At 24.2% G+C, this 26,002-nt stretch overlaps 1 protein-coding gene across 5 annotated transcripts in view; it reads right to left on the bottom strand.

Annotated features, from left to right (window-relative positions):
• LOC129619029 (neurobeachin) overlaps positions 1 to 26,002 on the bottom strand; it is a 198,998-nt gene that overhangs the window by 53,670 nt on the left and 119,326 nt on the right. For 3 of the 5 annotated variants that reach the window (XM_055534092.1, XM_055534094.1, XM_055534095.1), the window contains exons 9-16: positions 25,349 to 25,405; positions 15,332 to 15,472; positions 14,466 to 14,605; positions 13,203 to 13,416; positions 9,866 to 9,895; positions 2,730 to 2,982; positions 1,631 to 1,964; positions 1,286 to 1,476 (exon numbers count right to left, since the gene is read on the bottom strand). In XM_055534092.1, coding sequence (XP_055390067.1) covers positions 1,286 to 1,476; positions 1,631 to 1,964; positions 2,730 to 2,982; positions 9,866 to 9,895; positions 13,203 to 13,416; positions 14,466 to 14,605; positions 15,332 to 15,472; positions 25,349 to 25,405 — 1,360 coding nt within the window. The other 2 variants (XM_055534096.1, XM_055534093.1) reach the window with 2 other exon arrangements.

Genomic DNA, 26,002 nt, shown 5'->3' with positions numbered 1-26,002 from the left:
AAGGAGTACTTTTACCAAAGGTTAATTTTTTTGTTAAAGAATATTTAATTTCTAATTTAATTAAAATAGTAAAAGTCAACTTGAAATCTAAAAGTAACAATTTTACGTATTTTTCTCTATAAAAATTAGAAATATGTATTTAGTTCTAAAAATTTTTTTTACATTGATTGGGCTATCATTAAATAACATTGTCCACTATAACAAATTGTGAAACCGTATCGTAATTTTTTCAGGCTAAACGTATGTAAAGAAGTGGCAAATATCTGTATTTGAACATGTCAAACATTTACAACTAAACTGTTGTGCAGAATTCTGAAAATTGCAATTAAATAATATTTCTACTTCTTGTACAAGTTCTACAAGTTTTCTGGGAAACGATTAGTTAAGAAACCTAACAAAATTTTTTTCCTCGAATTTATTTTATGAAATCTGATTTCCCCAAAAAAGGTTTTAGTTTCGTTGATTAACAGGGCACTAATCTCGAATTTCGAAATTAAAAAATGGAAAGAGAACTATAGGCTGCCCTACATTTTTTGCTTTTTAAACAAAAAAAGGAAATAAAAATTAATGCAGGTTCGTAAAAATTTGGTATTCCTCCTACATAGTTAGCAAATAAAATTATGTTCAATTTAAGATTTTTAATTTAACGAAAACAAATTATATTCCATCAACGTATAACAACAACGTAACACTTTTTGCTAAAAAAATCGCATCTCTTTTTTGCTATGATCGCAGAATTCAGAATATAGAAATATATAACAGAATAACAGAAATATTTAGTGCTTGAAATTTAAGTATTAATTAATATATTAACTTAAAAAAGGTTTAAACATAAAAGAAAATATTAAAAATTTTCCTGCGATGAAATTGGTGAGAAATAATATAAGAGTAAGAGTGTAAAAGGAATGATAATGTATTGCCAACTAATAATGGCAATATATGGGTGAGGAAAAGAAAATGTAAAAAAAATTATTTTAGTTGTGCCATATTGTGAATTATGATAGAATAATGAATTATTTAATATTTTTATTATTATAACTGGCAGTGAGCTACTGCCAATCGATTTAATTGTTTTTCCAAATTTTATAGTGTTTATAACAAAATTTTTCTATAATAATTTGCGATCTAAATTTCTCAAAATTTTCTTAAAAATATTTTTGCTTACATACATACTAACATATAAATTTACATATATACCTACGTAGTTTCTACATATAATTAGAAAATTAAACGTTTTCTGTACTTTATATGTCTACATAATTTCTAATTCACATTGTGTACTTACTTGGATTCTCCAATCTGTAATGGCTTTCGGGTTCCGGATGCCTTGTGTATAAAATTTGTTGGGAAATGTGCTCGGTCATAATTTCATATAAAACATTGTACGTTGGTAACGATAATGATTCTTCGTACATTAATAAACGTTCAGCTAATAATGTATATAAATTATGGGGTGACATAACATCGTATTTTCGCCTGATAAATTATACGAAATAATAAACATAATTCAATTTCATTTGTCTTTAAATACAATTGATTGCTTAGATGAAAAATTATTTGTTATAATTGATTTTAATATAATTTGTTATTATTTAATTTGAAATTTATTTAAATAAAATGTATAACTTACTTATGTGTACTACGCGATAAAAAGAATCCTAATAATTTTAACCCTTGTAATCTAATTAATTGACTTTCGGCAGCCAATAATTTAAATATTGATCTAACACCATGTTTAACATCAAAAGCAGGTACCATTGAACTTGGATTTTCTGACATTAATGATATTAACATTTGTAAAACATCATGTAAATTTTCATCTTCATGCATTGTGGTTAAATAATTCAAAATGCTTTGCAATTCATCCTCTTTAACACCATTTCCGATCATAATTAATTGTTTTAAAAATAACAATATGTAAGCACGTATTGCTAAAATATCTTTTTGTGCTGGACGTGGGCCATCTGTAAAGTATATAATATTTATATAACCAATACAATATGTTACTTCTCTTTCATTTTGTTCGAACTTAATAAATACCATTTAAAGTAATTATTTAAGCCAACTAACGAAATTTAGTGAGAGATTTGAAATGTAGAGATTTAGGGAAAACTTTTTTAACTATTTATTGTAGCGAAACCATAGGCATTTTAATGTATTTATTAATTAATATATTGTTTTTAAAAGCGATATTTTCATTTGTTGAAGGGAAAAGTGCTAGATTACAAACCAATAGTTTGATTTAACTTTATTTTTTTATGTTCTTGTTATTTATTTAGCAGTTACAAAATTTAGAAAAAGTGATCAAAAGTGTTCCGAATTCGATGTTCCAATTCAATTTTTAAGCACTTTCTTTAATGTTTTGAAAAGATTTCAATAAGGGAATTTTCGATAACTCCAACACGTACTTAAAGTTCCAACATAAATCTTAAAATTTTTTTTATATCTAATACCTGTGCTTAAAATTCTTTTCTTTTTGTATATTTCATTTTTTCAAATTCATAATTTTTCCAACATTCAATACTTTTCTGTTTACATGATTCTTTTACATGATTTAAAATATTAAAAAATTATTAAAGCAATTTTCGAACACACTTCATTTGAAGATTATCCATTTTTGATTTTTCTTTTTTGACTCTATGTTAAAATTTTATTTAGAACTCGATTATCGAAAAGTTTTCTTTATGAAAAATTGTATAAATATATAAAAATTTTATAAATTTTCTTACCTAATCCTTTTGGTATTATACCACTTTTAGCTCGAGGATTCACAACCCAATAATAATATTTTAATGTATGCACGGTTTGTAAAACAGTACTAACACGTCTAACATTACTGTAAATTTGTGTATCACTTAGAAATTCAGTTGCCAAATATGAATATAATCTAGCTTGGACATTTGCTGGTGTATAAATCCATAATGAAGGATTAAATAGTACATGATCCAGTAGCTGCCATGTTAAAAATGAAAAACAAAAAAGCTATCCATTAGACGTGTTACACATCTGTCCTGCTACAAGCCGATTTATATATTTTTTTTTTTTTGTTAATAATTATATTTTCTTTTGGCATGCAGCAAGCACAGTTATATAATAATAAAAAATACTTAAAAAATAAGAAATTAGAATGCACAGAATAAAAAAAACAAAACATTTAAGTTTTAATTAAGAACTTTTTTTTATTATAATATAAAAAACTATTAAAACTTTGAAAAAAATAGAAAGCATGAATATAAATTTTATGTAATTACTTTTACATCAGTATACATAAGTACATAATGTAAATATACATACAATTATACATCATACTAACTCATCGATAGTATGCATGTATAAAAATAATTGTATATAATATATAAATAGTTTGCATATATGTTTTACGTAATATTATATATGTACGTATTTAAATTGTTTATAACAAAATGAAGAAATTAAATTATTTTTATAAAATTCGAATAAAAAAAAAACCAAAAGTGAATATCAATTTTTGTCATTTTAATTTTTTATGTAAATGAATAATGACGACTGAATTAAATTAATTAAAAAGTTTATAAAAGTTATATACATTTTTTATATGTATGTGTGTTTTATTTATTATACATAAAGAGATCCTTATTATAGACTGTAAGCGAATCAAAACTAATCGAATAAAACAATTTTCCTAAAATTATACCGAAAGTATATCGTGTATTCTAAATTTTAATGCATGACTTCCTGATATTAAAATTAAATAAATTAAAAAATTATTAAAAAATTGATTTTTCAATAGAATATGACACAATTTTGACAATTTTTCTATTTGAACGATGATGGTGTTGAATATTGATGAAGAAAATACAAAAATTTATACAGGATGTTAATGATTTATAATAGATAAAAACATATTTTTTTTTTAAAATCACGTAGTAAAAATATCATTTTATGTAAATTTTAAAAATTTAATGTTTATTCAATAACCGAAAGAGATTATAAAAGTCAATTCGATGACTCTAAAAATGTAAGGTGGAACATGGTGTCAACAATGTAATTGCGTATACTAGAAAATTTTTTTTTATTAAAAGATGTTTTGTTTTATGCAAATGAATACGTAAGATCTTTTTTAATAATAATCATAATTGATATCGCAATTGTTGATAAAAATTATAAATATACGATGTGAAAAATTATAAAAAAAGGATCAACAGAATTAAATAAAATATCTGCCAAATTATAATGAATTAAATGAAGTATCTGCCAAATTATTTTATCAACTTATATCTAGTAAATATATACGAGTATAACTCATTCGCGGTTCATTCCATAGCAAAATAACAATCACTTGCACATTTATTCTATGTATTTTGTTTTATATTTTATGTACACTACCATATGTACCAATTCTATTTGTATTGAAATAGTAATAAAATCGCTTTTAAGTTGCTAATAATTTTTCATCAGTGAAATTTTGAATAAACGATGGAAAGATTTTTTCAAAAATGTTCCTTGTTGGATGATTTTTTTTTTTCAATTATTTTCTGGATTTGCGACTAAGAACATTTCAAATAATATATCAAGTTCCAGATTACAATAAAAGTTTGATATAGGAACGAGAAAATTTAATAAAAATTTGAGCAAAAACCTAATATCAATTAAATACACAGAAACCACTAATTATTTTACTATATGATAAAGAATTATTCAATTAAAATCAATATTGAAAAACTAAAAGAATGTTATTTCAAAAATTTTATCAGAATCGTATACTTGATTTGATATTCTATTATTTTATTTTTCTTTTCATATCTTTTTATGATTTTAACAGGTTATGAAAGCAAGAAATAATAAAATGCTGTCGAAATTTATTTCTGAATTTATGATAAAATTTTTAGCTTACAAAATAACAATAATTGCAACATCTTCGATTTGGAACATTTGATTATGAGCAAGTAAAGTAGTTAAACCTGTAGATGTATACCATAGTCGTACATTAAGAAACATTGTTACTATATACATAGATGAACCAAATTTATAATCAACTAAATTTTATACAATTCTTATAAAATTCTGATACATATGTTTGTTGTGCAGTTACTATTTAATTTTGTAGTAACCTTTCCAAAACAATTAAAAATTCTTTCTTCTAAAATCTTTTGCCATATCACCAGCAGTGTTAATAAAATAAAATTAATTTTTATAACTATAGCACTATACATGTATGGCAATAAATTACATTTCTACGACAACTACATATTATAAACTAAAGAACTTTTATTGTTGCACACAATTTTTTCAATATTTTCGAACCATAAAACTCACAATAAAACAAAGACACTCATAACAATTCCATAATTTTGTACTTCTCAAAAATCAATTAAAACAAAATAAAATATTTATTGTTTTAAATTTATTCTCACCAACTACGACAATAAAATATTATGTGATATTTTTATAATATAAAAATATAAATTAATTAATTAGTTGCTGTTCTAAATTTTTAATGCTTTTGAACCTAAACCAAATTACCAATTAAACATGATATCAACTTCAATCACGCTAAAGCAGAAATGTAAAAACAAATATTTTTGCTTTTTTTTGCAAATAAAATTGTTGTTGCTTATTTTTTTATATTCACCTGGAAAAACTGGGATGTCAAAATGTTTTATTGTCATTACGGGTTAAAAATTATATAAGCACAAATGTATGTATATTATATTCGGATTACGATTATACCGGAAAATAGTATAGGAAATTATAAAAATTATAAAGATTTATAAAATTTATTAGTAGTTAAATATATAAGTAAAAGTAATTAAAATATTTTTTTATGTACATAAATTAAATAAAAATTAAGTAAAGCTATATATAGAAAATAGTTAAATATTTAGGTGTAATGTAATTATTTCATTTTACGATTGAAATGCGACATATTTTCGAAATAAATCTAACATCCTATTGAAAAAAAGCATGACCGCGTGTTCAAACTAATAGTAAAGTGTTAATAATTTTAGTGTAACGGCTGCACATAATCTAAGAAATCTAACTAACTAGTAATGTCAATCCACCAATTTGTCAGAATATTTTTGATCGTTACTAAGATTGTTTAATGACTTGAACTACTTTATTTCGTAAATTTATGATTTTTAAATGAAAATTGTAATGCATTTGGAGTTTATGTATTTTTATATATTTTGATCAATATCAAATGGAATTAATTTTAATATTTTCTTATATTGATATCTGACTTGTTTGATTATTTTATATATATTTACATTACAAATTTATGTTGGTAGATTAATTAAAATATAAAAAAAAGTAATAGTTTTAAAATCTGAAATATAATATCAAAATATAGTAAATGAACATGAATGGAAATTAAATTTTCGTATTAGAATTTTAACATGCTTACCAATTTCTCAATAATATTTGGTATGTAAGTTTATTAAGTCAAAAAATAATTGAGAATGAAGTTTTGTTAAATTAATTTTAAAGCAGATTATATAGAAAAATGAAGCTAAATTTGAAACATGTTTATGTATTCTATTTTATATGTTCGCAAATTGAAAGTAAGAATTTTTTAATTTTTTTTTGCTTTGTTCAATATGAAATATTGAAACATATGTGTATTTACAGTGGTGACCAATCGTAAATTTTTAAACATGTGAAGGACATAATTTTGAAGAGAAATAATTTTCCTTTTTAAAAGAACAAAATTATTTATACTCGTAAATAAGTTATAGGTCATTAAGTTCTATATTGAATTTTGAATGACATCACATCAATAATCATATTAATACAAGACGTGTTGAATATATAATAACTATAGTTAAGGCCAAAATGATCTTTTTTAAAATTAATGATTGAAAATACAAAAATTTTATCATTTAAAGATAATTTTCCGCTCAACTAGGTTCAATTGAATTTTATCCTTAATCCTACAACTGACCAATTTGATTAAAATCTGGTTAAATAAACTTGTGTCAAACCAATTGTTTGTATCGTAGCACTTTTCCCTTCAACAAGGGAAAAGTGAAAATTCTGCTTATAAAAACAATCTATATACTTATATCCACCACACTATTTAAATTATTTTCATTCATAAACGAAACTATTTCTAGGATTGCATATATTTAGGATGAACGATTTATTCAGTCTTTGAAATAAAGCAAAAATTAATACAAAGAGGGGTTAACATAATGCTCGATTTTAAGGGTTAATTGTGTTAGTTAAGGAAAATACTTATACTTTTTAATGTCATGGAATTTACCGTTAGCTTTTTGCGTTTATAGAAATTTGAAAAAACTTGCGATCTCGGAAATATAAGGTGTCAAAAATTCAAATTTTACAAATTTGAAGAGGCGATAACTCGAGAGGGGGTGGAGATGGAAAAAAAATTTTCTTCTAACGAAATGAAGCATTTATTAGTGCCTAAGAGCCCCTAAAATTTCAGGCTTCTACAGGCTGAGGTCTAGAAGAAAAACGACATCCAAGATTTGCAAAAATGGACTTTAGATAACGGCAAATTTGAAAAGCCATTTTGTTTTTCTAACTATAATTAACTATCAGAGCGTGACCTAAATAGTTTTTGTCTCGTAGTTTTTGGTTTTATTGCCTCAATTCAAGTTTTATGGAATCATTAAAATCATTAAAATTTCTATTGATATTTCGTTATACAGAATAAAATTTTTCATAATATATAACTTTTAAATAATAATTTGCTGCCTGTGAGTACTTTACACAGGCTCACTTTAAAAGTATGGTCATCCTAAATGAATACTATTCTGTCTATGCAGCCATATATATGCAAACATTATGACTATATGTTATGCAAATTAAGAAAGTATAAATAAATTAAACAAAAGTCTATTTTATTCATAAGCTTCTGTACATGTAAAAATAACCATAGCAATGTTACGAGTACAATTCAGTGACAATAATGCAACTGAATATTTTCATATACCCTTTTTCTATATTAGGATTCTGAATTTCAAAGATAAGTAAAAAGGATTTTCCTAATTCGCACTAATTATGTATTATAAATTACGTCTAAATGAGTATATGCATAATTTGAATGCTTGCTTCATTTTAATTTAATTCATTTCGGTTTTGTTTTTTTTTTTGTTTAATTCATTTAACATTTTAATAAGGGAAATTCATATAACGGACTATTTAAAAGAGGATTAAAAGATAAAATTAAAAAAAATTTTCAAGAATTTCATTAAATGAACACAGAATTATAGAACGAACAATATATTTCTTAATTAGAAAAAAAATTTATTTATTTTTTTTTAAAGCACCCGGAACTTTCTTTAAAAAAATTGTATTAAAATTATTTTCACACCAAATATTTTTGGCTATAAACAACAAAAAGTTACATAACGTTACACAAATAAAATATTGTTATTGGAATTGAAGTTTACGGTTAACTGGATTTGTATAAAAAATATGTTATCAGAAAATTTAAATTAACAGGCTTGAAAACATAAAGAAAATATTTTTAAATTACCCTTGTCATATAAATTCAATTGAACCTCTTTAAACCTTGAATTATCTATCTAAGTGAAAGATTAATTAATTATTTTAAATTCCTGTATTTACATATTTGTTTTAAGAAATATTTTAAGTTTTTTGTATTTTTTTTTTCATTTTTAATAGGAGGTTAATATTTTACACTTCTAGTTATGCCAATTTATATTAACAAATAAAATTACCAATATATTAATAGTGTACACTATAAAATTTCTATTAATTTTTAATTTTGCCTATTCATTCTTCTTTTACTTAGAACTATTACAGATATTTTGTTTCGTTTACGTCTTCCTATAGAAAGAAATTTTTGAAATTATTACGTAACATTACGTACTTAATAAGTAAAGATAGTCTGAAATATATTGTAATATTTCCAAATCCTTTAAAGGTCGCAATCGCAGGAAATACATGGGTCTTTTCATTTAGAATAATTTTCTGAATAAATATTAGGTACATATTATCAGAGATAATACCAGATGTTCAAAGTGAACCATGAAAAGTTGTTATTAAAATATTCGCTTCAAAAATTTTGGTTTCATTTCTTTTCATATACACATAGAAAATTACATCGAAAAAAGTTTAATAAAGGTTTTTAAATTAAACCATTAGGTTCCAAAACCTGGATAGGGATAAGAATCTCTGAATTAGTTAGATAAACACAATAATTTGAAAGCTAGATTTTGATCATTCTCTAATCATTTACAAAATGTGCTGCAAACTTATTGACTGGTATCATCAATTATCAATCATCAGAGCTTCTTAATTATTAGAAAATGAATAGCGATATTTGAATTAATTTTTTTTCTGTAATATGTCGATTCTGATTTCACTTATTTTCAACATTTTTTATTAATGAAAAGTCATTCCACAAATACTCCCTCTACATCGAAAGGATAGTAATTTAGTAAGGAAGACTAGGCACTCTTTGGTATCCATCGGGTTGCACAGATTCTCTTTGTCAAAACACTAGTATTAAAGAACGTTATTTATTACTAAAACTAATAACTATTAAATTTAGCATTTTATGAGTTAGCTGATATGTAAAGTTTTTAACTTTTTATTCAAATTCTTTGAAAATATTTTCAATTAATTTATAAATTTTTTATTTTGAATGATTGGATTTTTTTTAATGGTTTGAGTTTCAAATGAAGTTGAAATTCATTTTAAAATAATTAAAATCTTATGTTTTTTTTTACAAAAATGTTATAAAAAAGAAAAACGAACAAAAACTAAATTGCAAAAGAAAAAAACTTTTAAATTGAATAAAAAGCGATATTAAAAGTAACTGGTAGAAATGTTGAATTATAAACACCATAATTACGAAAAAACAATAAATTAAATATTTTTTAATCAAAATTACTTTTTCCTTATAATGAAAGCAAAAGCCCAACTGTCATTTACAGAAAAAATGAGACAAAAAAAATGAACATTTAAAAATTTTCTTATATTTTGATTTTTTTTTAATTACAACTATTCAACACGTAATTTGAGTTTAATATAAAAGACAAACACAATTAAAATAAAAGAAGGATTCGTAGATGCCAGAGTTATTCGACGGATTTCACTAATTCTGACAATTTCGCCATAAGTAAGTACACCATATTGGAATACCCAAGTACTACTCTGCATTTTAAGCATTTTGGGTTTAAAATAAATACACCAAAATATTTAAATTTGAAATTATGTACTTTTTCTTGTAGAAATTGTGTCAAATTTTGTTTTTATATTTGAATGAACTTCAAACGATTAAAAAAAGATTTAAGAAAACGAAAATTTTTGTCACTTAACTTTTAACAGATTTAAATACCAAAGAACGATAATAAACAAAGTACTTGTAAACCTAATAACACTTTGAATTTACTCTTTTTTTCTTATTAAAATTTAGCTAGAGGACTGGACAAGAAAATGTTTCTTGTATATATTTATATTCGTTATAAATTTTAAGAAATAAGAAAGCTTTTAGTCAACATATACATATCTGAAATCGTAAATTTGGCCGGTGGTATAAGTAGTTTTGTTTTCTGAAATCCAATTCTTTTTTAGTTAGTGTCGGGGGCTAACGTTTTCACTCAAACAGTCCTAATTTTTTTTGCACTAATAATTTAACCTATTACATTTTTAATATTTAATGTGTTTTCTAGACTTGTAATTTATAACATTTTACATTAAAAGTAATATATCTTGTTCGAAACGAAAATTTTGTAATTGTCTTCGTTCGTAATATTTAATGTTCAAGTTAATAGATCATTAAAATCATTAGCACATTGGCATTGTCCTTTATTAACAATTTAAAGCAACAATTAATTTAAAAAAAAAACACGAATTAAAACCAAAAACAAAAAATTGTAAAATAAAACAACGATTACGAAAAAATATACTTTTTTTGATTTTTCTATGAAAAATTTAAACAACAAACAAAATATTTTATAATTTTAAATTTTTAATTAAAAATTTTATACAGTCATGCATTAATTAGTTAATTTATAACTATAAGAGACTCCAAACCAATTTGACAAATCACAATATTTTCTTCAAAATCGTAATTTTTAGTTTCGTTTTTGTTAAATTTAAGAAATACGTAGTCAAAAAATAATGTCAAATTGGAATAGAATCTAGAATAATTTCTTTAAATCGTTTAAATAAGAACAGAAGATAATTTTAAATAAAAGAAACACAAAAATTTGTTTTTAAAATTTTTTTTGTAAGTTTTCACCTATGTATTTATTTTTAACTTTTAAATACAAAGAATCAACTTTCTTTTAAAAACACATGCTTTTTATTTTTTTTTAAATTCTCTTTATCTTAAAGAATCAATTATTTTATTTTACTAAAAGTTAAAATAAAACAATTAGGAATAACAATTCTTTTTTATATTTAACTGCCTTAATCATCTTCAATTTCATTTTGTCCTATGACTTAATTTATAATTAATAATAACAACCATCTTAGGAAACTTCATATGCATGATATGCGTCTCTATTTGAATAACATGCACTCGTCAGATTAAATTATGTTTATCTAATTTAATTTCTTACAATACATACCTATAGGTATATTTGGCTTTACAGATGCACTTTCGAATTTGTCAATTGTTTAATTACTTATTTCTGTTACTTTATTATTTGTATGAAAGCACATGTAATTTAATAACAACATGTAATCAGACAATCAAACAGTTTGAAAAAAACGGATAGCAATTTGCTTGTAAGTGCTCAAAATGAATTTAAAAACAAGCGGTAATTGCGTTTGTGTCCTAAGTCTTTCTTGTCAAATGGTATTTTATATTACTTTACTTTCTTGTTAAATAGTATTGACATTAGACTGTATTTCATAGGAAAAATAAAATATCAATTATATATTAGATTTTTTACTCAAAGTGATCTTGAGATCTTGATCTTGAGAGAATACTTAAAACTTTTTTAAGTGTTTTAGTAAAATGGTGTTTAATGTTATAGCCCGCATTACCAAATGAAATATAGTTAATTTTTACCTTAGAGAAATTTCAATTATTCACTTTTTAACTGAAAACTATCTTGTTTTCATCTCATGCGGAATTGGTGATGAAGCGAACATAGATTTTATTTAAAACAATTTCTTTTGCGTAGAATTATTAATGTTAGATTTAAATATTAGAAAATTACAAAACAAAAGTATTAAATTGTACAAAAGATTTACAAGAAATTATGCTTTATGCCAATTATCATTTTCTTAAGATGGTTGTTATTTACAGATACAGATAAATTTCCCTAAACGTCGAAGCAGAGTACATGTTGTTTGAATGCAGAAAAAAATTACAAAGAAGACAATTTAAATTATGAACTAATTATTTTTTCTCAATAGCCATTTATGAAGAAATGAAAATAAAGCACAAAATTTTGAGAATGAGTTTTTTTTCTAAGTTTTTAATAGATTAAATAAAAATGAAAAAGAAAATTTTATTTTATTCTGACGAAAAAGGGCAAAAGTTAATTCTTTGTTGTACAAAAATTTTCTATTAAAAAGAAACTATTCTTGCAGAAAGAAATTAATTTTAAACTTCACATTGCACAACGATAACAAGCTTTTACTTCTTGTTTTTTTCATTGTATATTGTTTTTTTAAATAGTAAAATTGTAAATTTTATTCAGAAACTAAGATTACAATCTGCTTCAACGAGGATACTTTTTTTTAAATGTAAAAGAATGTAGTGAAATAAAGTCAATCTCGGATTAAAAAAAAAAAAAATAATCAGAATACATTTAATAAATCAGCATAATTAATTATAATTCAATATATTAGGAATGAATTATGCCAAATTTCTGAAGAGCAAATTGAGTTAAAACTCTATGCAATTTTAATTTCAAAGTTTAATAGTTTAAGCTACAAAATAAAAGAATTCAATATAAAATTATAAAATTCATCGAGGCTTTTCGAGTTATTTTTATTTGACCATATATCATTTGACTTTATTTCACTTCACTTCCAAATGTACCACTACCTAACAATAAATTGAATAAAAATAAAATTAAGAATTTCAACTTAAAGTATGTGTGTCCATATATACTGCACATAAAATTTCATTTATATATTTAACGTATATATGCATACACACACAGACATTTGGATATATTTTTAGTTAATCACTATATTTTTTATAGTTTAAGTCCAGAAGGAAAAAAACCCAACAAAAGCAAAAGAATTTAACTTGGATATCTTACCTGTTTCAACAGTAAATCACTATTTGCTGAAAGGCATGTAACTAAATATTTTGTTAAATTAAGAAACGATCCAAGAACTTCTAGCGTTAAGTGTTCTCTAGACGATCGTTGCAACATAAATGAAATAACTAAAAATCCACGATTTTGTATCATATGTTGTTGAACAGTTTGTGATGTTTCAACTAGTTCACAAATAAATCCGAGAAGTTTAGAACTAAATTTGAAAGAAACAGAAAAAAAACGATTAAAAATTACAACAATTTAAATGAAAAAGTATTTTTGAAAACAAGAAAAATATTTAAATTATTTACGGAACAAAAAACTAAAAGAAAAACATACAATAATTTATGTAAATTAATGGAAAAAAATTCTTGAGTAACTTTTCTGAAATGTCAACATTAAAGTGGTCCAACATAATTATACCCTGCACCTTCGTGAATGGTATATGTATTAACTTGGGTATGGAGTTTGTAGGAGTCAGCTTGAAGGAGTCAGCTGCGGTATGGACGTATTCTTGCTCAGCGTAAAACTCTGCGTTGATTTAAACATGTCCGTCCGATCGCACGATAACTCAAAAACGAATAATGCAATCGACACCAAACTTACACAAGTTGTTTCTTTTGTACCAAGGACGAACACTATTGTAATTGGAATAATTCGACCAACGGGTTCGGGTGGCTGCCATACAACTCCAAAAGCAAATTTTAAGTATAATAACAAAATTAAATTATAATAATAAAGTTAGATTCGTAACACTTGGCAATCGAGTGCCCAATTATAGATCAAACATATCCGTGAAGTTTCTATAAAATAGTTTTAAAGGTCCAAGTAATTGTTATACAACAATGAAAGGTGCAGGATATAATTCAATCGATTTATACCGATTGAAACGTTGTAAAATTAACGAAATCAAGCATTAAAAATAAATTTCTGTCCCTTTTAAAACAATTTTCAAGGTATGTATTAATTTTGTTTATCGCGTATATTAATATTTATTAGATTATTGTGTGTTATCGCGTTTCGTACTTTATTGAAACTTCATATCTCACCTACTTTGTGATTGAACACTTTATAATCACTTGTCATTTGAACTTTCATTAAATTTTTATTTATTTTAAAAATGAAATTATTTAATTGGACCACACTTTTTCTAAAACATATCTACAATTTATTAATAAATTAATAAAAGAAGTTTTCAGCAAAAAAAAATTTTTTTTTTTTTTTATATATAAAAAAAAGGCAATTTATAAAATGAAAACATACCATAATGTTGGATCACGTTTCACATCATTACATCCGTCATAGGGCATATCTAATTGAGAAAATAGTGGAAATAAAACTTGAATTCCTCCGATTGAATTCAATGTACAATGTATAGAATGTGTAACAACAGCCTTAACGTCCTGCAAAAAAAAAACAATTCATTGAAAAAAGGAAACAAAAAATAAAATTAAATATTAAAGTTTTTAAGGGTTTAAAAAATGCAGATGAGATTTTTTTAATAAAAATGCAAAATAATGATGAAAAAATATATTTTCAATATCATACTATATGTTATTAAAACAGTAATAGTTCTTTGAAGCACAAAGAATTTTCAATCTTTTATTAAGATGATCTTTATTTCCTTCTGTTTCGTCCATATAATTAATTTATTATGAATTGAGATTTTTTAAGAAATTTCCAAATATTAAAACTTTTATTCTTTAAACAGAAGCTATTTTAAATACATAATTTAATATGTAACTATTTATAAAATTTTAGAAGATTAAGTTTCGGAACACTCCGAAATAGTGCATTTCAAAGAATTCCAAAAATGAAAATTCTAAATTCAATCTCTTACTTGTACATTTTATTCAAGACGTAAATTATTTAAATAAAGGGTAATTTCTAAAATTTTTGCATATCTTATTTATAATTTAAAAAAAAAATGAATCAACTTCACCTAAGTGTGGTTAATGCAAAAATACAGATTAATGTTCTTAGAAGCAATTCACTGTTGACAATACCCTCTTATTGGTATTTTTACAAAAAAAAAACACCAATCATAAACGTTTTTCTTTTTCCAAATAACAAAATTTTTCATACTTATTGAATATTTTATTTTAATTTAATAAAAAAATAATAAATACCTGTAACATAAGAGAATGCGGTGTATGTACAAAATATGAAACATTTCCTTTTGGTGCTGATTGTAAACAAAGTTGACCATCAGTCGCAACTGGATTATACATAAAAACTATTGCGTTTGATAATTTGCCATCATAAAGTACCTGTAAATAATTTTTTAAAATTTGTTTTAATTAAAATATCTCTAGACTAAAATTTGGTGAATTTTCAAATTTATTTATTTTTAATTCAAATTTGTATTTTACTTATTTATTTGTTTTTGCTTTCTTTTTGTTTTTCTTTTTCAATACTGAATATTTGAATATCTTATTTAGAACAACAGTTGTGTGCAAAGTTTGTTGCGAGGAAAATCGATTTTGCTTTTGGCGTATCAAAAATGATGGTAATTGCCACACTGATATATTAAATTGCAATTTAAATAAATTCAATCTATAACTGAAAACCATATAAAACCATCTTTTATATACCAAAAAATTAAATTAGAAACCAAAATTTATTAAATTTTTACAACGAAAAAATACAAAATAGAAATTAAAAGTTATTTATTTAAAAAAAAACTTTGAAGTGTATGGAAAATATAAGAGCAAAAGTAATAAAATTAATGAGAGGAATATTGTTATTCGTGGTATATACGACATAATAAATTGAAATATAAAAATTTAATGCTATCGCAGTTGCTTCAAATTTACCTTGAAAAGTAAAAACACTGCTACAAAAAAACTTTCGGAAACTTTATGCATGGTTGTGAAGAAAAATTAAAATGTTTCTACAAAGAAAATTGCTATAATATAAGTGAAAAGAAGAAACTAAAAAATTAAGAATAATATTTAAAAACTGGCATACAATGCATTATAGCTAAAATACAACTTTGTGTCATTTGTTCATGGTGATGATTTTTTGCGTATTTAAACTGTGCGCATTTAGTTGTACCGTTGTGTGACGAAACTTTTTCGCTCTATTATTAACAAAATTTTAATTTTTCCAAATCAATGACTTAAATTTGAAATCAATGTTTTCAAATTTATACTTACTCATTTTTTACCTAACATAGTAGATTATATATGGAACTGCTTTTTATTCATAAGAATGCCAAGATTTTGAAAAGAAAATGAAAAAAGAGAACATTCATTTAAATTATAAATTGCTCTCCTCAAAGTTTTTGAATTGTACCTCAAAGTTTTAAATTATTTAATACGAAAAGATTTAGTCGCCTGTTTAATGTGTGACTTTTGACTGTACAATTAAGAAAGCTAAAACTCATATAAAAGTTATCTGTTCAAGAGTCAATGATCACGAATTCTCTTTAACTGACTACAATCAAAATATACTTTTAATAGAAAGAAAACGCGTCCGACAGCTAATTTCACAAAAGTTTATTTGTACACTATTCGAATAAATTCTTATTCAAATACATTTTCACTCTTGACTCTCCGAATTCAAATAATCAAATTGTTGCAATCAATATTGTAATCCGTAAAATTTCTTTTGTTATTCTAAAATATGTGCAAAAGAATTCAATTAAAAATAAAAGCATATTTGAAATAAAATATAAATTTCGTTTTTGTTTGGAATTTTTAAATGTATATTGTTTTTTAAAACAATTACAATATTTTTACAAAAATAACTAAATTTTAAGATTTATTTTTAGTATTCTATCAGATAAAATAGAATTTTCGACAAATAAAATTTTACCCAACACTCTTATGTATAATTTTTGGAAACTTATACAGAATGACTCTCTTCATAACGTTCGTAACTAAAACTGCTCCCTAAAATTTTCTGAAAGACAAATTTGTTTAATTTTTGAAAATCAACTGAAAAAGATATTTTTTGAGAATGTGTTCATGCTTAAGTTCGGAAAATTAAATTCTTCTCTTGCACTTTTTCAATTCAGTTAGTGGATTATGTTAAAATGTTTAGTGGATTACAGTTACAAATTTGTACTCTTTACACAATTTAATTGTAGAATAGCATATTTCAGTTATTTTCCAATTTTTGCCAAAATATAAATACCTTTAACTTTTTTTTATTTAGAATTTAGAATTCTAATTACAAACATTCACCCTAATAAAAATTAAAGACGGTTTTTGGACTTAGCATGGTTTTTTCCTACACGACAAAAATATTTTGAAACAAGTGTTCATGCAAAACAATTTTTTTTTCACAATCTCAATCATGAATAACAGAAAAAAACGAGATTTTCTGCAAACAAAAAACTTACAAACTTTTAAAAAAAAAATTGTGACAAAAAGAAAAGTTCATTTCAAAAAACATTTAACAACAGATTTTATACACAAAGAGACGAAATTCAATGAGATCGACTATAACAATTCCTTTCAAATTTTTTTTTCTATTTGAAAAATTATTAAAAAATGTTGTTTTTTTCCACTTAATACAGGATTTACAAGGTCTTATCTGCTATAGAAACACGAATTTCAACCATTTAAAAATAAAAAACAAAAAACAAAGAAAAAATTTAGTTTAGTTCTCTATCTCTCTAATGAAAATACCCGAATAGATAAAAACTTTATGCAAATAATTCATCAAAAAATAAAGGATATAAAAAATAAATAATTTTTTTCGCATATCGTGAAAAGAATTTAAAGCAAAAATACAAATAACATTCTGAATACAACAAAAATATAATTAAAAAAAAAAGTGAAAGAAAACAAAAAATGAGGAAAAACTATTTTCTAGCACAAAAAAGAAGACTTACTAAAGAACAAACAGAAAAAAGTAAAGTGCGACGTTACAGCATCAGCATAGTATGATGCGATCACACTAATTAAAAACACACAACACTCCACAACATTTGTAATTTAAAATAAATTGAAAAAAAAAGCGAAAAGTGTTTATTTTTCATCTGCTAGTGAGATTCAAAATTACGTGATACTACAGCAAGAACTTTCATAAAAAAAAAAAGAATTAAATCTTTCCATGTTAGTTTCAATTTTGTTATTTACAAAATGTGAAAATTTTTGAATAAATGTGAAAATTTGGGAAGAGGGTAAAATGAAATATGAAATTTCTTTAGAGCACACTCCACAATTTTACAACAAACAAAGTAAATTAATTTAGTAGAAAAAGATTGTTGCAGTAGGATTCTTTTAATATGTAAAGAACAAAAATAAATTCCTGGATATGAATTATTTAAAAAAAAATAAATATTTTAAGTCGTTTACTTTTAATATGTACTGAAAAATTTAACATTTACACGAATTTCACATAAAAACATTTAAAGTGCTCATAAAATGACTAAAATGAACGGTAACTAATTAAATTACAAAATCAAGGCCAGTCTAACGAACACATCATTAATCAAAAGATATGGACATAAAAATTTACATGTGCAAAAGTCAATATGAATAGGTGACTTTTTTAAGAAATCGTTTTTAATTTAACAAGATCGAGTGATGTTACTAAGAATGTACCTGTTGACAAACAAAACTGTAATTGGAATCCACGTTTCCGTCATATTTAAGTTTAAATATTATGAGTTTAAATAATTTCTTTTACAAATGTTCCGAGCTTCTTTGGAAATAAATAAGATTAACATAAATGCTAAAATAATTAAGTTACAAAATTTACATTTTACATCAAATATTTTTTTGCAAAATAAATTCAAATCGTACACCTAAGACTGACTTTTTTAACGAGGTGACTTTATTTAATAATTATTTTACACTTAAGCAAAGAACAAGAAAAAGAAATAGGAACATTTTATTTAAAAACGAGAAAAAAAATAGAGTTGACCTTGTCAACTCTGTGATACCCGTACGAATTTGTTATCCTTTGCGCGAATAACTAATGTGCCATAACTAACTATGGGGCAGACTATGACTTTAAGTTGCCGTATTACCATATTAATTTATGCAAAATTTCAGTACTATGTGTTATTCAAAATACTGGTTGTGCCAAACTACTATTGATGTTGTATGGCACCTACCAGAAAGAGCCAAGAAATTTTAGCGAATTTTATCAAGCACATTGGCCCTACTAATATATTCGTTTGTGTGAAATTTCAATACCATAGCTTTAATAGTTTCTGAAATATAGTCAAATAACTTTTGAAGTTGTATGGCAGGTACCAGAACGAGCCAAGTAATTTCAACGACTTTTACGAGACACATCGGCCCTACTAATATATTCACTTGTGTGAAATCTCAACATCACAGCTTTAATAGTTTCTAAGATATAGCCAAATAACTTTTGAAGTTGTATGGCAGGTACCAGAAGGAGCCAAGTAATTTCAACGACTTTTATGTGACACATTGGCCCTACTAATATATTCGTTTGTGTGACATTTCAATATCACAGCTTTTATAGTTTCTGAGATATAGCCAAATAACTTTTGAAGTTGTATGGCAGGTACCAGAAGGAGCCAAGTAATTTCAACGACTTTTATGTGACACATTGGCCCTACTAATATATTCGTTTGTGTGAAATTTCAATACCATAACTTTTATAGTTTCTGAGATATAGCCAAATAAATTTTGAAGTTGTATGGCAGCTACCCGAACCGGTACCCCGATCATGTCCAATTTAAATAGGGTTCTGGCACTTACTACAATAAATCATTTGTGAAAATTTGGTGAACTTAGCTAAATTAGTTTTTGAGTTATCGTTCGGACGGACGGACGGACGGACGGACGGACAGACAAAGCTAAATCAACTCAGAATTTGACGCTGATCAAAAACATACACTTGAGTCTATATCTAACACCGTTATTTCTTAGCGTTACAAACGGTAAGGCAAATTTAGTATACCCTTCGAACATACGTTCGTACGGGTATAATGAACATGAAGTCTTTCAACATTTTTATTCAGCAAATTGATCTACGACAGTTGCTTTATATCGTTAATGAAAATTTTTATTAAAGCCGAAAGATTGGAGACACATAAGTATTAAGTCGGTCTGACAGACCGTCAGATCGACGAACCGACAGGTTGCTAAAAGTAGTTTATTTACACTTCCCTACTATGGATAAGTGCATTCCCACCGAAAACTCGATGGCAAAATTTGTTGCCATCACGTAACCTACCTATTGTTTACACAATACGGTCGGGTAAAAAGAAGAAAAGAAAAATTATTACGAAAAATACTGTTGATAAGGGAACAAATGGTGATCAATAACTTTTTATGAACAAAAATAAGTAAGTAGATAACTTTTACAGGTATAATCTGTTTAAATATTTGTACAATTTTTAATTCAAAGCAATAGAAAACTTACAAATTATTAAAATGGAAAATATTTTCAAAATGTACCAAACTTTGAATATGACGATAGAGTTTTGGCGGAAAAATTGATTTTCAAATCATTGGGACAGTATGCATATTTTCTTACATTTTTAAAAAACCCAACAACTTGTGCAACCCAAAATCACTCTGGCTTATATTTTAAATAACTGAATATCATATTTTACCTGTATTATTAATATATTGTCGCTATAGGGTCTATAATAAAATAAGAAATTTCATATACTGAATATGTTTAGTTTTGAATTTCGGTGCCAAAACTTCATTTTCGTAATAAGTTTTGCATTATTAATTATAAATATATTATTAAAATTTTTCTATGTGGCAGAATCGATCAGGAAACTGGAAAAGTGTTGTTTTAAGTTCGTAAATCGCGCTTTTTTTGAAAGCCACAAATTTATTGTTTCCAATATTTTTAGAATTATCAGAATGTGTGAAAGATATCATTTTGAAGAAAATAGAGAGAGGAACGAGTAACTGTTATCACTGCAGTTCGCGAATGTTTTTAAATATTTTTAAATATTCATAACTTTAAGTAAATTTTTTATAAGCGGTTATTATTGAATGAAAAGTTTCTGTAATTTCAAATATTTAATTTAAGTTCGCCCATGATCACGATCCTACACTCAGTATCAAATAAATGAATTTAACCACAAAAAAGTATCATTAACTTTAGTATTTACGCAATTTTAAAAAATAAATTTGCCATTAAAATATTTTACCAATTTACTTTTTTTTATTCCTTTTAAGACCATAACAATAAATTGTTTTTTTCTTTTTGTTTTGCTTCTAACATTTAAAAATCCGAAAAATTTAACTCTCATCTCATTTAAAATATCAGAAACAAAAATAGAAAGAGGAAAAAATTTACCCCACAATATTTCACGGTAAATTTTTTTCTACTAAATTTTATTCGAAATAAAACGCTTCTTAAATTTACGTATAATTTGAATAATAAAAAACGTTTATTTAACTTTTTTTTACAATTATTTTTGACATTATTTGTTATTATTTGAATTTTTGGTGAAATGTCATTTAACCCAAATCATAATAAAACTTTTAATTATTAAAATAAAACAATAGAAACCACAGAAAAAGTATACTCTAAAGTAAAAATTATTACCCTTAAGAATCTTAACGGTGAGAAGGCAGTGAGTGTAACAGAATAAAAAATAAAATTACAACGAAAAAACAAAACATTCAAAGTTTGCTCCAGCTAAATAAATTGTTCTGTGCTTTCAGTAAATTGTCTAGACTTTTTTCATCTTGAAAGAATTATTCATAATAATATAAACATTAAATAGAAATACATTACACTTCCATACATACATACATACATATACATACAATATATTGCATAAATATACAAATAAAACGATAATTACGCACGGGGCAAACAAATCCTTATTACAATATTCTTATCTTAATATTCTATTTTAGAAGAGTAATGGATCTGCTGACACATTCACGATTTTCTTTCTTTAATAATGAAGAAAAAATTACATAAGAAGATAAAAAATAAAATAAAATTTTTCTGCTTACTTCATTTTTTTACATATAGACACACACAAATGCTAACAAGAAGAGAAATGTAATCCTTTGTGTCTGCGACATTCCAAAATTGTTACAAATATATTTTATAAATTTTAAATTGAATTGCTTTCTACCTGGTATCACAAATCTAAAAAGACATAATGTGTACATGGTGTGATGATTTGAACTAAAATTATCGAGAATTATTGTCAGTCAAGACAATTGAAACTTGAAAAAGCGAAAATAGAAAAAGAGACAATCGACAAAAATATCACTAATCTGTTTTATATGAAGTTTTTACTAAACCTTCCTGATTCAGAAGATTTTTTTTAAATTTTGTCGACGATCCAAACTTTTAACAAATTAATGTTAAAAAAATTAAACAAAATCCTTTAACGGAAACAGTTTCTGGCTTAAATGCAAAATTTAGTTTATTACAATTTAATTTCAATTCGAAATTTATCTGTTTTGCAATTAATAACTTATTACAATCTTCATTATCTCTCGATGTAAAATTTTATCATATTTTTAAAGCAATTTCATAACAATAACAACAAGCGCTGAAAATAACAATGTAACCAAAATTACTGCTCTTCCATAATATAGTGTATAGAGATAGTATAATATAGTATAGCGTCGTTGCGTTCATGCATCTTGCTCAATGTGACGGAAATTTTATTGGACAGATGTCAAATATTATGTTTGAATGTTTGATGAACAAATAATTTGTTTGTTTTTAATTATTATTCAAGAAATAGAACTGCTTTCTTCCAGTACGAGTATTTATAACATTTTCAAACTTCATTTTAAGTATAATTTAAAAATTATCATGTGGTAATACACTAAAGTTTATAATTTCATGTAAAAAATGAAACCATAAATTCTAGCGTTTTTCGTGACAATATTTATAATTTAGACTGCTCTGCAGTTGTTTATAATTTCAATTTGTTTCTTTTTTATTCAGTTTATTACATACAAAAAATATTTAGTCATATCCCAGAGTATTTTATATTTCCGTCTTAACTAATAAAAGACAAAAAATTTTAATGAAAAAACTTTTTATAAAAAACATAAGTTTTTCTCAATATCAAATGAAGCTCGTTTGAAAGGAAGCTTGAATTTTTATTTTTTTCATTAAACTTTGCAAAATAATGAAAATTATACCATTAATAATTATTTTTCTCTTATTTTTCTTCTTTTTTTTTTTTGCAACCCTCTATAAAATACAATATGATAATGTGTTTTTAAAGTTCTTAACTTCAAACTTATGCACAATACAAGGGGAGAAAAATTCAATTTTAATTCAGTTGCTATACAGAAAATATAACAAAAGTGCTGCACTTTAAAATGCAAAAAAGCAAGATGCAGAAGAAAAGAGAAACGAGTTCTCGTTTATCAATTTTAGTTGTAAATTAATATAAGATTTGTTTTTTTGTTAAGTGTTAGGAAAGTAATTGAAGTTGGCGAATTTAACACGTTCTCTGAGAAAAAGAATATTAATTCAAAACAGTTTTAATTTATAAAAGAAAAGTTTCCCCCTCTTAATGTAAAAGAAAAAAAGAATTAATTTACTACTTCATTAAACTTTAAAAAAAACAAGTGACAAGAATTTTTTGTGTAAATTTTTTTCGTACTCTTTTTATGATACACAAAAGTTTAAAACTTTAAAAATCGAAAAAATTTGTAAAAAACTTTGTTGTTTTTTAAATTATAAATAAATTGTTACATAAGAATACTTAGATATTGAAAACATAGAGATAGAAACTGTTTCCATTCATAGAATTTTTAAAATTAATTGATTCAGTCTTATAGGAAGACTGTGAACTTATGATTTGGAAATGTGATCCTCTACTGTATATAAAGAATATTTAAACAATGAAGTTCTACTTTTAAGAACAAAATTCAACTTTGTCTTTATACAATTCGGACTTTAACTAGCTTATGGTATTCAACAAAATATTTTAAAAACAATTGTAATTGTGTTAAATTTAACATTTAAATAACTTTAATAACTTAATGGAATTACGATTGTGAATTTTAAAAATTATTTGGACATTTGAAAAAAATATTAGGATAAAAATTTTTGAAGGACGTGCTCCAATTCAAGAAAATTGCTTCAAAATTATAATCAAAGAATACAACGAAAATTTTTTGGCAATAACAAAAAAAATAATAAAAAAAAAACAAAAAGAAAACAGAAAACAAACTAATTAATATACTTTAACAATATTAAATTAAAAAAATATGAAAAAATAATTAATATAAAAAAAAAACAAATAAATTAAAAATATTAAAATACAAAATTAAAATGTGATTTCTTTCTTACGGCTTTCAATTGTGTAATATAATCGTTTTCCTCGCTGGTTTTATCAATAGTTGACGATAAAGCAGTTGAAATAGCAGCTGCTGTACCACCACTATTGCTATTACTACCACCACTAGCTGATGTTTGGCTTACAGCTGATGACATTCTACGTAACACTGGAACCGGACCAACACTTACAACAGTTGGAGCGACTTGTTTTATACCTAATTTTATTACATGTATGTTTAATACTTTATATAAACACTGTAAAACAACTAAAGATCTTAACGTTCTGTATATTTTCAACATATATTGATGGTTTAGTGTTGGGAAAAAAAGCAGCAGCATTTTCAATACAAAAAATATTTTTAAAATAGAAAAGCAAATTTTCGATTATTTTAATCGTAATGTAATTGTGTTTTGTATGAAAAAATTAAAGTAAAATTTTGTGATTTGACCAGAATTTTTAAGAAATGTTTGCTTTCTTTTAAGGGAGCTTCATTAATGCATAGTCAGCAATTAAATATTTTTAGTAGTTTAAGTATACTTTGTTCATCATATTCAAAATCTCAAGAATTGTTTTATGTTATTAATTTTTTGGTAAATGGAGATTTTTTATATTATTTAAAAAAGTTGAAAACTTTGGTTTTTTTTTTTAACAGTGCCAAAAGAACAAGGGAACCTTTTCACTGCTTTATTCTTATGAGAAGTAGTTTTGAATCAATATACAGTGAATTATACAGAAAGATGTTATAAAAATTTTGTTAAATATTAATACCAGAAGATGTCGCTATTCCATCTGCTACAGTATTTGTTCCAGCATTATTTTCGCTAATATCAATATTTATTGTTGAAGTGCTTGTGGTGCAAGCGTTCATAATTAAAGCATCTAATTCAGTAGCTGAATATTTTCTTAAACTCACCCGTTTATGATTGTCCGGTAAATTTAGATAGCACTCATTATCGAAACGAAACTGTGACTGATGGGGTGTTGGTAATTTTAAATTATAATTGATTTTTTTTTTTTGTAATTTTTTTTTATTTATTAATTTTTTTTTTTGTTTTGCAAATGAAAAAATTAAAATTTTAGCAAAAAAAAATAAAAAAAAAAATCGGACAATACACAATTTTTTTTTGTTTTAAAATTGCATTCAAATTTATTAAATAAATCAAAGAAATTATTTTAATATAAGAACATTTATGCATATACACATATATACATATAAAACGTGTAATTTAAAATTTGTATGCAATTTTTTAATTTTTATTTTTTTTTTTGAAATTTTTTTAAAATTAACAACACGGTAGATTAAGTTTTGTAAGTAGATGATCAAATTGTTTTTATTATATAATATTTTTGATTTTAAAAGTGCAGCGTGAAAAGATATTAAAAACAAAAAAAATGTAAAAAGAACATTAGAATTGAATTTTACTTTTTATAAAACAAATGAAAAAGAGTTCAAAATATTTATACTTTTCAATGTAAAATTAAAATGATTTTTCAAAAAGTTTTTTTTTTGAATAATTTTGTAAAAATTCCCAACTTTTCCGAAAACAACTTTATATTGAAAAATCAT

Source organism: Condylostylus longicornis, unplaced genomic scaffold, assembly GCF_029603195.1.
Source record: "Condylostylus longicornis isolate FDR11 unplaced genomic scaffold, ASM2960319v2 ptg000010l, whole genome shotgun sequence".
NCBI classification, from domain to species: domain Eukaryota; kingdom Metazoa; phylum Arthropoda; class Insecta; order Diptera; family Dolichopodidae; genus Condylostylus; species Condylostylus longicornis.
The sequence above is the reverse complement of the archived record's forward strand: the minus strand, read 5'-3'. Positions and strand labels throughout refer to the sequence as shown.